The following is a 13968-nucleotide window of genomic DNA, read 5'->3' as shown; positions in this document are numbered from 1 at the left end:
AATTACAGTGTTTGGATTTTTCTCAAAACTAGGGATGATTGATTTCCATGCGCTCAAGTCACTTGGTCTAAAGGGGCTATATTTTCTGACTTGAATTGGCACTCCCTTCTTACTATGTTCTATAGCTTCCTGCAGAGGGAGTAGTTTCTGCTGATCTGATTCTGAACTTGGATCATCTCTAGTAGAAACAGCCATTTTGAGGTCTCTCTCCATATGTGAGAGTTTCCCCCACATCATAACAATGATAATAACAAAAACAATGATAATAACAAAAACAAAAAAAAACAACAAAAAAAAATAAAATCCTTAGTCGTATGAACTATGGATGTGGTATTAAAAGGTATTTCAATTGCAGGCATAAAATTTCTACTTATATTAAACGTATTTTCCCAAAGATTCTCACGTATACTATTATACAAAAAACTTTTTGCTGCCTGAATGAGGAAAAAACCAATAATGTTATGAAGGACCATTGAATAAACTATTCCTCTAAGTCGGGATGTTATGCTGTCCCAATACATTCCGATGAGAAAAATCAAAGGGATGGTAGAATATTCGAGCATCTTGCCCTTTAAACTGGGCTGGCTTTTCTGTTTAAAGCAAGACTTTTAGAGGCTTAAAGTCTTTAAGGGAGATTAGACAAAGGGAAAGTCCGCGGGGGGGGGGGGGGGGGGGGGGGGGTATTTGGAAAATCCACCGAATTAGCCGGCTTATGGCCAAACTAGGGAGGGTGGGAGGGTCCTTAAGGTCCCTTCGGGGTCGCCAAACTGTGAGATTTAAAATTGGATATTAGATCATAAATCTCCCCTACTTAACCCTTCCCTTAATTCATCTCCCAGACTAGTAAATGGAAGAAGCTTCTGGTTTTCTAGATAGAGCCTTTATTGTATATAAGGTGTTGTTGATTAGAAGGATAGGAAAACAGAAATACAGTACAAATCGTCTTAAATCTAGGCTGTCTATATTCCTTATAAAAACTCACCAAACCGATTTAGGCCACCTTTGGAGTGAGTCAGACCGTCTGTGCCGCGCCGCCCGGAGTCCCGCCAAGCCGGCAAAAAAAAAGGCTACTCCCGTTCTCTCCACCCCGGAAGTCAAAAAAAACCCGGCAGGCAGTCTGACATGCGCAGCAGGCGCACTGTACCTGGCAGGCAGTCTGACATGCGCAGCAGGCAGACTGTTCATCTCCTCCCCAAAAGGGTGGTCCTTGAAAAACTGGCGTCTTTCACTTATCCTAACCGACTGTTAAAAACTTTCATATTTTACCACACCAGCCACTTTGTCATTTAGTTGTTCCTTGTTTTTGTATCCCCTTAGCACTTAACATGGGACCCTCCTTAGAATAGAGAGGAGTCATCTTAGAAATGATGATGGGGCAAGGTCACTCTTATAGTACTTTCATAAAAACCTCCCTTTTATGTAAAAACAGAAGTATGTTCTTGTTCAATATGTTTGAATAAAAATAAAAACCTATTAAATCAGTGACCTGGGGTGGGGGTGGGAGGGATTAGTTCCTAAAGAGGCTTCAGGTTGCTGGCCAGAATAGTTTATAAATGTTCTAGGTTGGAGAGCTGAGCTGTGAGAGGGTGTGGGTAAGCTTGTTACATGGAGCCAGAGGGAACAGAGCATGACAGAAGTTGGTCAGGCTTCCCCCTGCCCCTGGGCTTATCGTAAATGCCATCAGATTGTAATATCTATTATTATCCAGAGTGGTTCCACGGGATTGCTGCTTTTCGAGTAATCCTTGCTTCCTGGAGCCAAAAAGCATTCATTTGAATGTGATTTTAAAAGCATGTTAAAAATCCTCTTTTAGAAGCTCAACATAAAAAACAGAACATCCTGTAACCCACTTTACAGTAGCTCCAGAGTAGGGATTTATAGCCTTTTAAATTTGCAGTACCCCCCAGTGAGGGTTCTGCCCTCAGCTGTGTCCTCTTCTTAATAATAAGGAAAGAAACAAGCATTTATTAAAGTGCCTACTATGTGCTGACCAAGTTATCAATTTCCCATTGGATCCTTAGAACAACCCTGGAAGGTAAGTTCTATTATGATCCTCATTTTACAGATGAGGAAACTGAGGCAGCAGAGGTTAAATTACTTGCCCAAGGTCATTTAGCTATTAAGTATCCAGGCCCAATGTTCTATCCATTTCACCATCTATCTGCTAATGCTAGTGAGGATAATAATATTACTAAATAGTTTACATATATTATCTCTCCTGATCCTCACAACAATCCTGTGAGATATGTACTACTGTGATCCCCATTTACAGATGAGAAAATTGAGGCTAAGTGATGTGACTTTTCCAGGATCATACAACTGATAAGTGTCTAAGGCAGGATTTGAATTCGGGTCTTCTTTGTCTGCAGATTGAATACTCTATTCACTATGCCAGGCTTCCTCTTCACAGTCAGGGACAAAAGGGAAGAGAAGGAAACGGGTGAAAGAAGGAAGAGTGAGAAAAGGAAAAGTGAGAAAAGTCAGTAGTCAGTAAGCATTTATTAAGCACCATCTGTCTGCAGGGTACTGTGCTAAGCAATGATGATACAAATAGGAAAAAGACAGTTCTTGATCTCTAGGAGCTTATATATATATATATAAATTAATAAAGTATTTTATTTTTTTCCATTACATGTAAAGATAGTTCTCAACTTTTGTTTATACAAGCTTTACAATTTCAGATTTTTCTTCCTCCCCTCCCTCCCCCCTCCCCCAGACAGCAGGTAATCTGATATAGGTTATATATATATATATATATATATACACACACACACACACACACACACACACGCATGCATACGTATATATACACATACATACATATATATAACATTAACCCTATTTCTGCATTAGTCATGTTATAAGAGAAAAAAATCAGCAATGATGAAAAACCTCAAAAATAGAAAAAAACAACAGCACCAAAACCAAAAGAAATAGTATGGTTCATTCAGCATCTATACTCCGCAGTTCTTTTTTTTTTTCTTGGATTTGGAGATCCTCTTCTATCATGAGTTCCCTGGAACTCCTCTGTACCATTGCATTGGTGAGAAGAATATAGTCCATCACAGTAGATCAACACTCAATGTTGATGATACTGTGTACAATGTTCTTCTGGTTCTGCTCATCTCACTTATCATCAGCCCACGCAAGACCCTCCAGTTTTCTCTGAACTCCTCCTGCTCATCATTTCTTACAGCACAATAGTATTCCATTGTATTCACATACCACAACTTGTCCAGCCATTCCCCAATTGATGGGCACCCCCTCAACTTCCAGTTCCTTGCCACCACGTAAAGAGCAGCTATAAATATTTTTGTACATGTGAGTCCCTTTCCCCTTTCCATGATTTCTTTGGGAAAAAGCCCCAAAAGTGGTATTGCTGGGTCAAAGGGTATGCACAGCTTTTATCACCCTTTGGGCATAATTCCAAATTGCTCTCCAGAATGGCTGGATCAATTCACAGCTCCACCAGCAATGAATTAGTGTTCCAATTTTCCCACAGCTTCTCCAACATTTATTATTTTCCTTTTTTGTCACTTTAGCCAATCTGATAGGTGTCAGGTGGTACCTCAGAGTTGTTTTAATTTGCATCTCTCTAATCAATAGTGATTTAGAGCATTTTTTCATATGGGAATAGATAGCTTTGGTTTCTTCATCAGAAAACTGCCTATTCATATCCTTTGACCATTTCTCAATTGGGGAATGACTTGGATTCTTATAAATTTGTTTTAGTTCCCTATATATTTTAGAGATGAGGCCTTTATCAGAAGTACTGGCCACAAAAATTGTTTCCCAGTTTTCTGTCTCCCTTCTAATTTTGGATGCATTGCTTCTGTTTGTACAAAAAAATTTTAATTTAATGTAATCAAAATCATCCATTTTGCATTTTATAATATACTCTATCTCTTGTTTGGTCATAAACTGTTTTCCTTTCCAAAGATCTGATAGATAGACTATTCCTTTCTCTCCTAATTTACCTATGGTATCACCTCTTATGTCTAAATCGTGTATCCATTTTGACCTTATTTTAGTATAAGGTGTAAGATGTTGGTCTATGCCTAATTTCTGCCATACTATCTTCCAGTTTTCCAGCAGTTTTTGTCAAATACTGAGTTCCTATCCCAGAAGCTGGAGTCTTTGGGTTTATCAAACACTACATTACTAGTGTCATTTACTACTGCATTTCCTGAGCCTAGCCTATTCCATTGATCTACCACTCTATTTTTTAGCCAGTACCAGATAGTTTTGATGACTGCCGCTTTATAGTAAAGCTAGGAGCTTATATTTTAATGGAAGTCAACACACCAAACAAGTTGAAAAGGGAGGGATGGGGAGGTAGCAAGAGTGGGCATTGTGGGGAAGACAAAGAGGGCCAAATGATGGCAGTAGCTGGTGGCAAATGAGATCTCCATCCTGTTTCCTTCCTCAAATGAAGGCGTTTGTGGCACTACCTCCAGTTAGAGGAGCAGAGGGCGTTGATGAGCTGTTAGGACCAAGGCTGATTGGATCTTGCAAAATGATGAGATTTCTCAGTGATGAGTTACCTGGGGCATGGTGGAGAAGGCAAAGCCAGTCCAAATTGAGTTCAGTAGGTAGAAATGAGAATCTGAGGAAAGAAAAGGATAAAGGGGGGAAAAAAGAGAAAAAGATCATGTCTCTCCTCAATTCACTCATCTCTAGTGTTTCCCTATCACATCTAGGGTCAAGTGTTTTCTCATCCCAGTCCTGTCTTGTCTTTGTAGCTTCTGTATGCCCCATGGTCCAACCAAACTGGTCATCTTCCTATTCAAGATATTCCACCCACTGTCTTTTTTTTTTTTGCGGGGCAATGGGGGTTAAGTGACTTGCCCAGGGTCACACAGCTAGTAAGTGTCAAGTGTCTGAGGCCAGATTTGAACTCAGGTACTCCTGAGTCCAGGGCCAGTGCTTTATCCACTGTGCCACGTAGCTGCCCCCGTACCCACTGTCTTCATGCATAAAGCTGCCCCTCACACCTAGAATACATTCTTCTCTGCATCTCAGAATCCCAAAGGTCCTTGAAGATACATCTCAGGTGCCACTGTCTATTGTGATGTACTCGTGTCTGACTCTTCCTGACCTCATTTGGGGTTTTCATGGCAAAGATACTGGAATTCCCTTCTCCAGCTTGTTTTACAGATGAGGAAACTGAGGTAAACAGGATTAAGTAATTTGCCTGGGATCAAATAGCTAGTAAGTGTCTGAGTCCATATTTAAACTCAGATCTTCCTGACTCCAGGCTGGGTGCTCTGTTCACTGTGCCACCTAGCTGGCACTGTCTACAGGAAGCCTTTCTTGCGGCTAGGGTCTTCTCCAAAATAATTTTGCCCTCTTTCCTTTTCTCACTTGGCCAAGTACTCTTAGTCAACAGAATTAAGCCTACAGAATCCAGGGTCCTGTCCCTGTTGAATTTAATCCACTCATCTTTGGGTGTTCCACCCCTCCTAATTGGTGACTGAATGAGTCACATTTGCTTTTTGTCTGTTGATCAGATTAGACCTAAGACTAAGGTCCTAATGTAAACTGGATTTACCAGCTGACCCAGACCTGAGAGGATCCTTCATCTTAACATCCTAGCTAGGTAATCATCTACCTAGACCAGGTGCCCCCTCTTTGGCCATCCTCCAAGCTCTCATACTATGAGTGCAGTAATCAAACCAACAGTCCCATTGCTCTTAGAGAGAGAAGTCCATCCACTACCTTATAGGGCTTTTCATCATCCCTGTGGCTCCCCAGACTAAAACTCCCTTCCTTGGCTACCACTCCCCTCTATGTTTGGTATTCCCTTACATAGAATTTAAGCTCTCTTAGTGTCATAAATTTAGAGCTGGAAGACACCTTAGAAATAAAGTTAATCTCCCTCCCCATTTTCCAGTGAGGAAAGTAAAGCCCAGAGAGAATGATAAGTGTCTAAGGCAGGATCCTACCCCAGGTCTTCCTGCCCCTAAATCAAGACCTTGAGGGCATTTCTTTTCTTTTCTTTTCTTTTTTTTTTTGTTTTGTATTCCCAGTGTTTTAACATAGCATCTGCCCATAATAAGTGACTTTTTCATTCTCTCATACATATATACATATACATACACATATATATCATGACTATATATCTGTTGTCTCCATTTACAGGACATAAGCTTCTTAAGGTCACTTTTGTCCTTATATTCCCAGCTTTTAGCACATGCCTCACATATAGTAGGTGTTTACTAAATGCTTCTTGACTGAATAAGAGAACCTCATGACTCCAGATGCTCCTTGAAGTGACTGGTACCACAGGTTGCCCACTCTTAGCATGCATACATAGCCCAATATCACTTACTACCTACAGGACCTTGGACAGGTCCCTTAATGTCTGAGCAGATTCCCCACCTGTAAAGAAGGACTTATACTAGACTAGCTCACAGTGTCTTATACATAGTATCGAAGGCTTCCTTTGTGAGCTCCAATGTACTCTATAAATATGAGTCATTGTTGTTTTTATAGTGAGTCCTTAGGGAAGAGAATGAAAAGGAGTCTAAGGGAAGTGAAGTCCCAGAATGAGTCAGGTTTCCAAAACTACCGACTGAGGAGTGGAAAACTTTTGTTGCTGAGAACTCATTAACTCATTCTGCCTTGTTCCGGGGGAAGGTGCTAGGTGAGGAGTAGAACAATCTGGTATAAACAGATTATTAAAAATCAGAGAACATGTAAAGAAGAATCAACGTAAAGAAACAACATAGAGAAGAATTAATTCTCAAGTCATTCTTTAAGTGCTCAAGATGCTTGGAAAATAGATGTAGAACTTTCCAGGAGAAACTATGGTCCTAAGAAAAGTCAGTTAATGAATGAATGAATGAACCAAGGAGCATTCATTAAGCACTTTCCCTGTGTCAGTCAACTGTGCTAAAGGGCCTCTTTGCCTCTGAAATTATGGAGTGAATTAGGGACAGAAATTCAAAAGACAGTATTATCTGGAAGTCGTTTTTTAAAAATTATGGCAATTTTGAGCTAATGTCAAAACTGCATATTCTATCATGGTTTCCATGAGGGCAGCAAGAACAAGCTGAAAGTTTAATAGGATGCAGAGTTAGAAGAGGACCTAATAAATTACTTTGTCTACCCCTCTCATTTTATGGATGCTGAATACTAAGGCCCCAGTTGGTGAATGGAATTTAGTGATGTCACTCATGTAGTAAATTCACCATGCCATCTCTCTTTTTTTTTTTTTTGAAGGAGATAAATAGAATTTTATTTAAGCTGGATATGATAGATATCTGGAGAGAAGTGAATGGGAATTTTAAAAATACGCCTTTTTCTCAGTGGTATATGGTATGTTTACAAAGTTTGACCATGTATTAATGTACAAATATTTTATAATTAAATGTAGAAAAGTTTAAATTAATAATAAATTTAATAATTCATCTTTTTCAAAATATAATGCAACAAAATTATATTTAATAAGAGACCATGGAAACACAGCAAAAATTAACTGGAGACTAAACAACCTAATTTTAAAGAATGATTGGGTTAAAGAACAATTAATAGAATCAATTTCATTAAAGAGAATGACAATAATGAGACAATATAGCAAAACCTATGAGATACAGAAAAAGCAGTAATAAGAAGAAAATTTATATCTCTAACTGCTTATGTCAATAAATTAGAGAAAGAGTGGACCAATGGCCTGGGTATGCAATTTTTTAAAAAATAGAAGAAGAACAAACTAAAAATCTGCAATTAAACACTAAATTAGAAGTCCTAAAAAATTAAAGGTGACATTAGTAAAATTGAGTGTAAGAAGGGCAGCTAGATGGTGCAGTGGATAGAGTACTGGCCCTGGAGTCAGGAGTACCTGAGTTCAAATCTGGCCTCAGACACGACACTCACTAGCTTTGTGACCCTGGGCAAGTCACTTAACCCCAATTGCCTCACTAAAAGAAAAACAAAAAAAAAAACAAAAAAAAAATTGAGTGTAAGAAAACTATTGAATTAATAAATAAAACTAGGAGTTGGTTTTATTTAAAAAAATAAAATTTTAAAAAACATTGATTAATATGATTTAAAAAGATAGAGAAAATCAAATTGCTAGTATTAAAAATGAAAAGGGTGACCATATCACTAACGAAGATGAAACCAAAGCAATTATAAGGAGTTATATAGCCTAATTATATGGTAATAAATTTAATAATTTAAATGAAATGGATGAATACTTATAAAAATATAATCTGTCCAGATTAAGAGAAGAGGAAATAGAATATCTAAATAAACCTATTTGAGAAAAAGAAATTCAATAAGCTATAAATAAGCTCTTAGGAAAAAGCATCAGGACCAGATTGATTTACAAAGGACTTCTACCAAACATTTAAATACCAGTTAATTCCAGTATTAAATAAATTATTTGGAATAATAGGCAAAGAAGGGGTCCTTCCAAACCTCTTTTATTTTTCCCCCACAGGATTTTTAGTTCCAAATTTTTCTCCCACCCTCCCTTCCCCATGCCATCTCTTTTAATAGATCGTTTGTCCCTTTCACATGTTAATTTTCTGCTGTATATTTTTTCACCTGCATGTTGTAACCATTGGGGAAATGGTGGAACGTTACATGAAATTTAGCCTTTGGGTCCCCAATGTCCTTTGGCCCAATGTACGTGAACACTTTGACCAAAGTGGAATATTTGATGACGCTTTTAGCCTTTCCTTTACCTCCTCCTCTTCGTGTACCCTATGCTATGTCCAGACTGGAATTATTATGATTATAGCTAGAATTTATATAGCACTTTGTGGTTTGCAAAGTGCTTTACAAATATTATCTCATTTTACCTTAAAATTTTATCCTTGCACTGTTTTTATAGGTAGGTACTGTTATTATCCCCATTTTACAGATAAGGAAACTGAGACAGAAGTTGAGTAACTTGTCCAGAAGTTGAATAACTTACATGTCTAAGGCTGGAATTAAGTTCAGGGTCTTCCCAGCTCCAAGTCCAGTGCTGTCTGCCCATTGTGGGACTCATTCACTATTCTCTGGACACTGCTTGTGCTCTTCCACCTCCAGGTTGTGGGTCATACTGTCCCCTCCTTTTAGAATGCCCTGCTCTACTCCCCACTCCCATTTCTGCCTACTGAAACCAATCCGTCCTATCAGATCCATAGAGGCTACCTTTTTGATTTCTCTTAGAAGCAAACTCTTCTGATTTTCCGTAACACTTTGTATCTGTCTTATGGCACATCATTAACTACTTTGTGTTGTAGTTATTTGTAGAATCAAACCCAAGAACTTGATGACTTACACCAGCTGGGCTTTATGACCAAAGACCACACTAGGTATCTGTCAAATGAGAGAATATAAATAAAGCATTTAGCAAACCTTCAATTGCTATCCATGTAAATGATAACTCTACAGAAGCTCCCAGTTATCTAACTGTACTTTCTTAAAATTCCACAGAATTGGAACTCAGAGTGAATCATCAGGTTTTTATACAGTCTGTGTTTTTTTGAGGGGAACATTAAAAAGAATGAAGTTATTCATCTTGGAAAGAGGATCAGATTTGGGATCTCAGCTCTTTTATTTACTAAAATTACTCTTACCAGTGTGACCTTAGTCAAATCATTTTATCTCTCTAGGCCCCGGTTTCTTTATATATAAAATGAGTGGCTAGAATTAGATGGCCTCCACTGGCCCCTTGCTGTTCTAAATCTTTGCTTTTACAGGTCTGTGATTTTAAGGAAATGAACTAATTGCTAAAAGCTATCAAGATTCCCACCCCCACCCCCTTACAATTTTTGGTTCAGTCTGTATGTTCAAACAGAATGATGCCCATTAAAGGTGTGCCAGTGGCTATCCATTCCATCATTTTTTAGCAGATTTCAATGAATTTGGGTTATAAGAGTGTGCATAGATTATGGAGATCTGGAAGCACAATAAAAGAAGTTTGTAGCAGACAGAACCACTATTTTAAAATATTAGGAACAGATTACTGCTGAGTCCATTGAATTGATTTTTTCTTTTTTCTTTTTTTTTTTTTTTTTTGTCCCCAGAATGTCTCTATGTGTTTCCATGCCAGTGGAATTATAGGCCAGACCACTGCATGTATGGCAGTAATTGTAAAGGAGCGGAACAAGAAGGCGTGTCTGTTCTTCATGGCAATCGGGGAGTCTATCATGACGATAAGCAGCCAACTTTCAAAGCGTTATATGAAGTAATGCGTGATGTAAGTTGGAGGTCTGGGGATGGACTTGTTTCCAGGCAAGAAATGTGCTTTGTTGAACCACCAGGCCTAACTGGTAGTCACTGATTGGTTAATTATTCCCTGTTTATGCTGTATATATCTTATTTTTTTAAATTATTTATTTGTTTGTTTATTTATGTATTTGTTTGTTTATTTTGTGAGGCAATTGGAGTTAAGTGACTTGCCCAGGGTCACACAGCTAGTAAGTGTTAAGTGTCTGAGGCTGGATTTGAACTCAGGTACTCCTGACACCAGGGCCAGTGCTCTATCAACTGTGCCACCTAGCTGTCCCTATAGCTTATCATGTATATATTTCTTGGCATGTTGTCTCCCCCATTAGATGGTAAACTCCTTCTTTAGTACAAGATGGGCAGAGAGTCATGGCTAGGGAGCAGTGAGATTGAGAAAGACCTGGTTCAAAAAAGAAAAGGAAAAAAGAAGAAAAAAGAAAAGAAAAAAAAGACCTGGTTCTTTCTTTGCACTGCAAGTTCAAAATAAGTGATCAGTGGCATGCCAGCCAAGAAAGCTAATGACATCTGAGGCTTTCAATAAGGAAGGCACAATTCCAACCATCATGTTTGGAGAATAGCATTTATTTCTGGCTGTCACATGGTAGGAAAGATACTGCTAAGGCTGAACATACCCAGGATGCTTTCAGAGGATGACCGGGGGACCAGGAAGAAAAGAAGGTAATATGCATGTGCTCTGGCACCATTCTGGGCACCAGAGAACCTTGATGGCATGACATAGGATGACTGAAGCAACTGGGGCAGTCTGACCAGTAGAATAGGATATTTAGGAGAGACATGATGATTGTCATCAAGTATTTGAAGGGCTCTCACTTGGGAGGAGGGATTGGAATTTTCCTTGGTCCCACAGGACTGAGCTAGCATCAGTGAATGGAAGTTACAGATGCCGCTTTTTAGCCTGATGAAAAGAACAGTTTCCTAAGAATGAGAACTATCCCAAAGTGCAGTTAGCTCCTTGGGAGGTAATGAGTGTTCTCTTTCACTAGAGATACAAGTTGGTTGTTGTTGTTCAGTCATGTCTGATTCTTTATGACCCTGTTGACCATATTGTCCATGGAGTTTTCTTGGCAAAGATACGGAGTGATCTGCCATTTCCTTCTCCAGTGGGTTAAAGCAAACAGAGGTTAAGTGACTTACCCAGGGTCACCAGCTAGTACATGTCTGAGGCCAGATTTGAACTCATCTTCCTGACTACAGGCCCAGTGCTCTATCCAGTGATCCACCTAGCTTCCTCAGCTGGACAAATCTACAGGTTGGACAAAATTGCAAATGGGACTCTTTAGTCAATTGCCTATTTGAAGACTCCACTACACCACATTTATAATATATGTACAATACCAAAAGTATGCCTAGGACATTAGAATGCACTGCTGAAAAATACCTAGGGTTATTTCTAGGTATCACACATTTGAAAGGGAAATATCGACACAGATAAGGTTCCTCTGGCACTTGTGCTAACATTGGATTTGCTTGATTTCTAACTGAGTTTAAAACTTGAAGGGGGCAGCTAGGTGGTGCAGTGGATAGAGCACCTGCCCTGTAGTCAGGAGGACCTGAGTTCAAATCCGGCCTCAGACACTTAACACTTACTAACCGTGTGACCCTAGGCAAGTCACTTAACCCCAATTGCCTCACCAAAAAAAACCAAAACGAAATGAAAAAAACTTGAGTTGTTGGGTATTCTAGTTTTGACAGGGGCAGAGATGATAGGGGCAGAGCATGTTTTACATTTTTTCTGTGTGCTCCTTTATTCTCATTCTTATTCTCATTCTCATACTCATTATCCTCTCCTCTCTTTTCTCCTCCTCCTCCTCCTCTTCTCCTTTCTCTTTTCTCTCCCTCTCCACTTTCTCACTCTTTCTGTCTCTCTTTTAAATATTATTAAATGAAGGAGAAGCTAGGTGGCACAGTGGATAAAATACCGGCCCTGGATTCAGGAGGACCTGAGTTCAAACCTGTCCTCAAACACTTGACACTTACTAGCTGTGTGACCCTGAGTAAGTCACTTAAACCCAATTGCCTCACCAAAAAAAAAAAAAAAATACACAAGTAAACCAAAGTGAACAAAATTTGGGGGTATGTGGAGGCAGCTTGTGAGTTTCTTTGGCTTAAATGAGTTTTACTTTGCCAGTGAGCTGATATTGTAGCTGAATTATGATGTCAAGCATGTGAACAAATTGTGTTTCCTTCCTGGTCACACATGAGATATTTAAGATCATGCTTGTTCTGGTACATTGTTGAGGTAGTTATTCAGGAACAAAAAATAATCACTTGAAAAAGCATCTACTTAAAATGGACTATCTCAAAAGATTTATGTCCCTACCCAACACCTTGTCAGAGCCAGCCCCTCTCAGCTTTCTCCCCCTAGCTCATCTTCAGCATCCATCTCTGGTCCCTGTAAGGACATTAACTAGATACCTATTACCCTATGAAAATAGCTTGTCCATAGTACAGATACGTTGACTGCACTACAGTAGATCTGCCATCCCATACTTGCTTCTTTGCAACCCCTGGCATCATTCCCTGCAACAGGAACAGAGGGTCCCTGAGAAAATATTAGTGTTAGTGTTATGTCCTCTTCTCAAATATTGAGCAATAGAAATTGTTTGTGTTTATATAATACATTAAGGTTGGCAAAACAATTTTCCCATAATGACCCTTCAAGGTAGGGAGAACAAGTATCATTGTCCTCCTTTTGAAGATGAAGAACTGAGGCTTTGATGGGTTATATTACTTGCCCACAGTCACAAAGCTAATAAGTGTCTGAGCTGGGATTCTGTTTCACCTCACTAGGTTGCCTCAGACCCCCCAGACAAGCATTTTATGGGTTTGGGAAAGATATTTCAATCTCCAAAGTTTTCCATGACCAACTTAGTTTCACAGGAACAGTCCCAGGAAATAAACCAGAGCAAAAAACCAAAAAACCAAAAACCACATACCCTAAGAATAAATAAAAAATAAAAAGCTGAGAAGCCTAAATTTTTTTCAAATTTCATTGACAACTCATTATATGACAACTTTAATAATGACTGATCTATAATATATATAAAATATATTCTCTAATATATATGTATATATATATATACATATATATATATATATAATATATTCTCTATTTCTGCTCCCCTCCCCAGTAATTAGTAACATCCTTCCCTACCCTCCCACTGCCACATCCCAGTTATTTAGGGTCTATTTTATATATAATCTTTATATGGATATGTTTTAAACTCCTTAAGAACAAAAGCTTGTTTCTCTCTTATCTTTGTGTCCCAACACCTAACACATAGTAGGTGCTTAATAAGTGATTGCATCCCTAGCACACAGTAGGTACAAAATACTTGAAGATCAATTGCAAACAAGCACCTAGGTGACACAGTAGAAAGCTGGACTTGGAGTCAGAAAGACCTGAGTTCAAAAGCCCTTATGTTTCCAGTAAAAATGGTTTACATATTGGAAAGCCTGTATAAACAAAAGTTGAGAACTATCTTTACATGTAATGGAAAACAAAACAAAAAAAAACCAATGTGAAGACCAAAAAAAAAATGGTTTACATTTCTTTCTCTCTTAAAGGTATTTTCAAATTTTAAAATGTTCTTATTGGGGGATTTAAAAATTTTCAAAATCATTTCCTTACCCACAGCAGAATATAAAATGATTCCTTATGAAACCCCTTACCATTTGTGCCTTTCCTGTAAGAATGGTTTGCATTTCTTTGTTCAAATA

The 13968-nt window shown here is 38.6% G+C and overlaps 1 protein-coding gene across 1 annotated transcript in view; it reads left to right on the top strand.

The window, feature by feature from the left end:
• Nucleotides 1-13968, top strand: part of GXYLT2 (glucoside xylosyltransferase 2) — a 96195-nt gene that overhangs the window by 75479 nt on the left and 6748 nt on the right. The window contains exon 6 of the mRNA XM_043976433.1: nucleotides 10026-10198. Coding sequence (XP_043832368.1) covers nucleotides 10026-10198 — 173 coding nt within the window. The remainder of the gene's footprint in view (nucleotides 1-10025; nucleotides 10199-13968) is intronic.

The sequence above is a fragment of the Dromiciops gliroides genome, chromosome 1 (genome assembly GCF_019393635.1).
Source record: "Dromiciops gliroides isolate mDroGli1 chromosome 1, mDroGli1.pri, whole genome shotgun sequence".
Lineage (NCBI taxonomy): Eukaryota > Metazoa > Chordata > Mammalia > Microbiotheria > Microbiotheriidae > Dromiciops > Dromiciops gliroides.
This window is presented reverse-complemented; position numbering and strand designations above follow the sequence as displayed.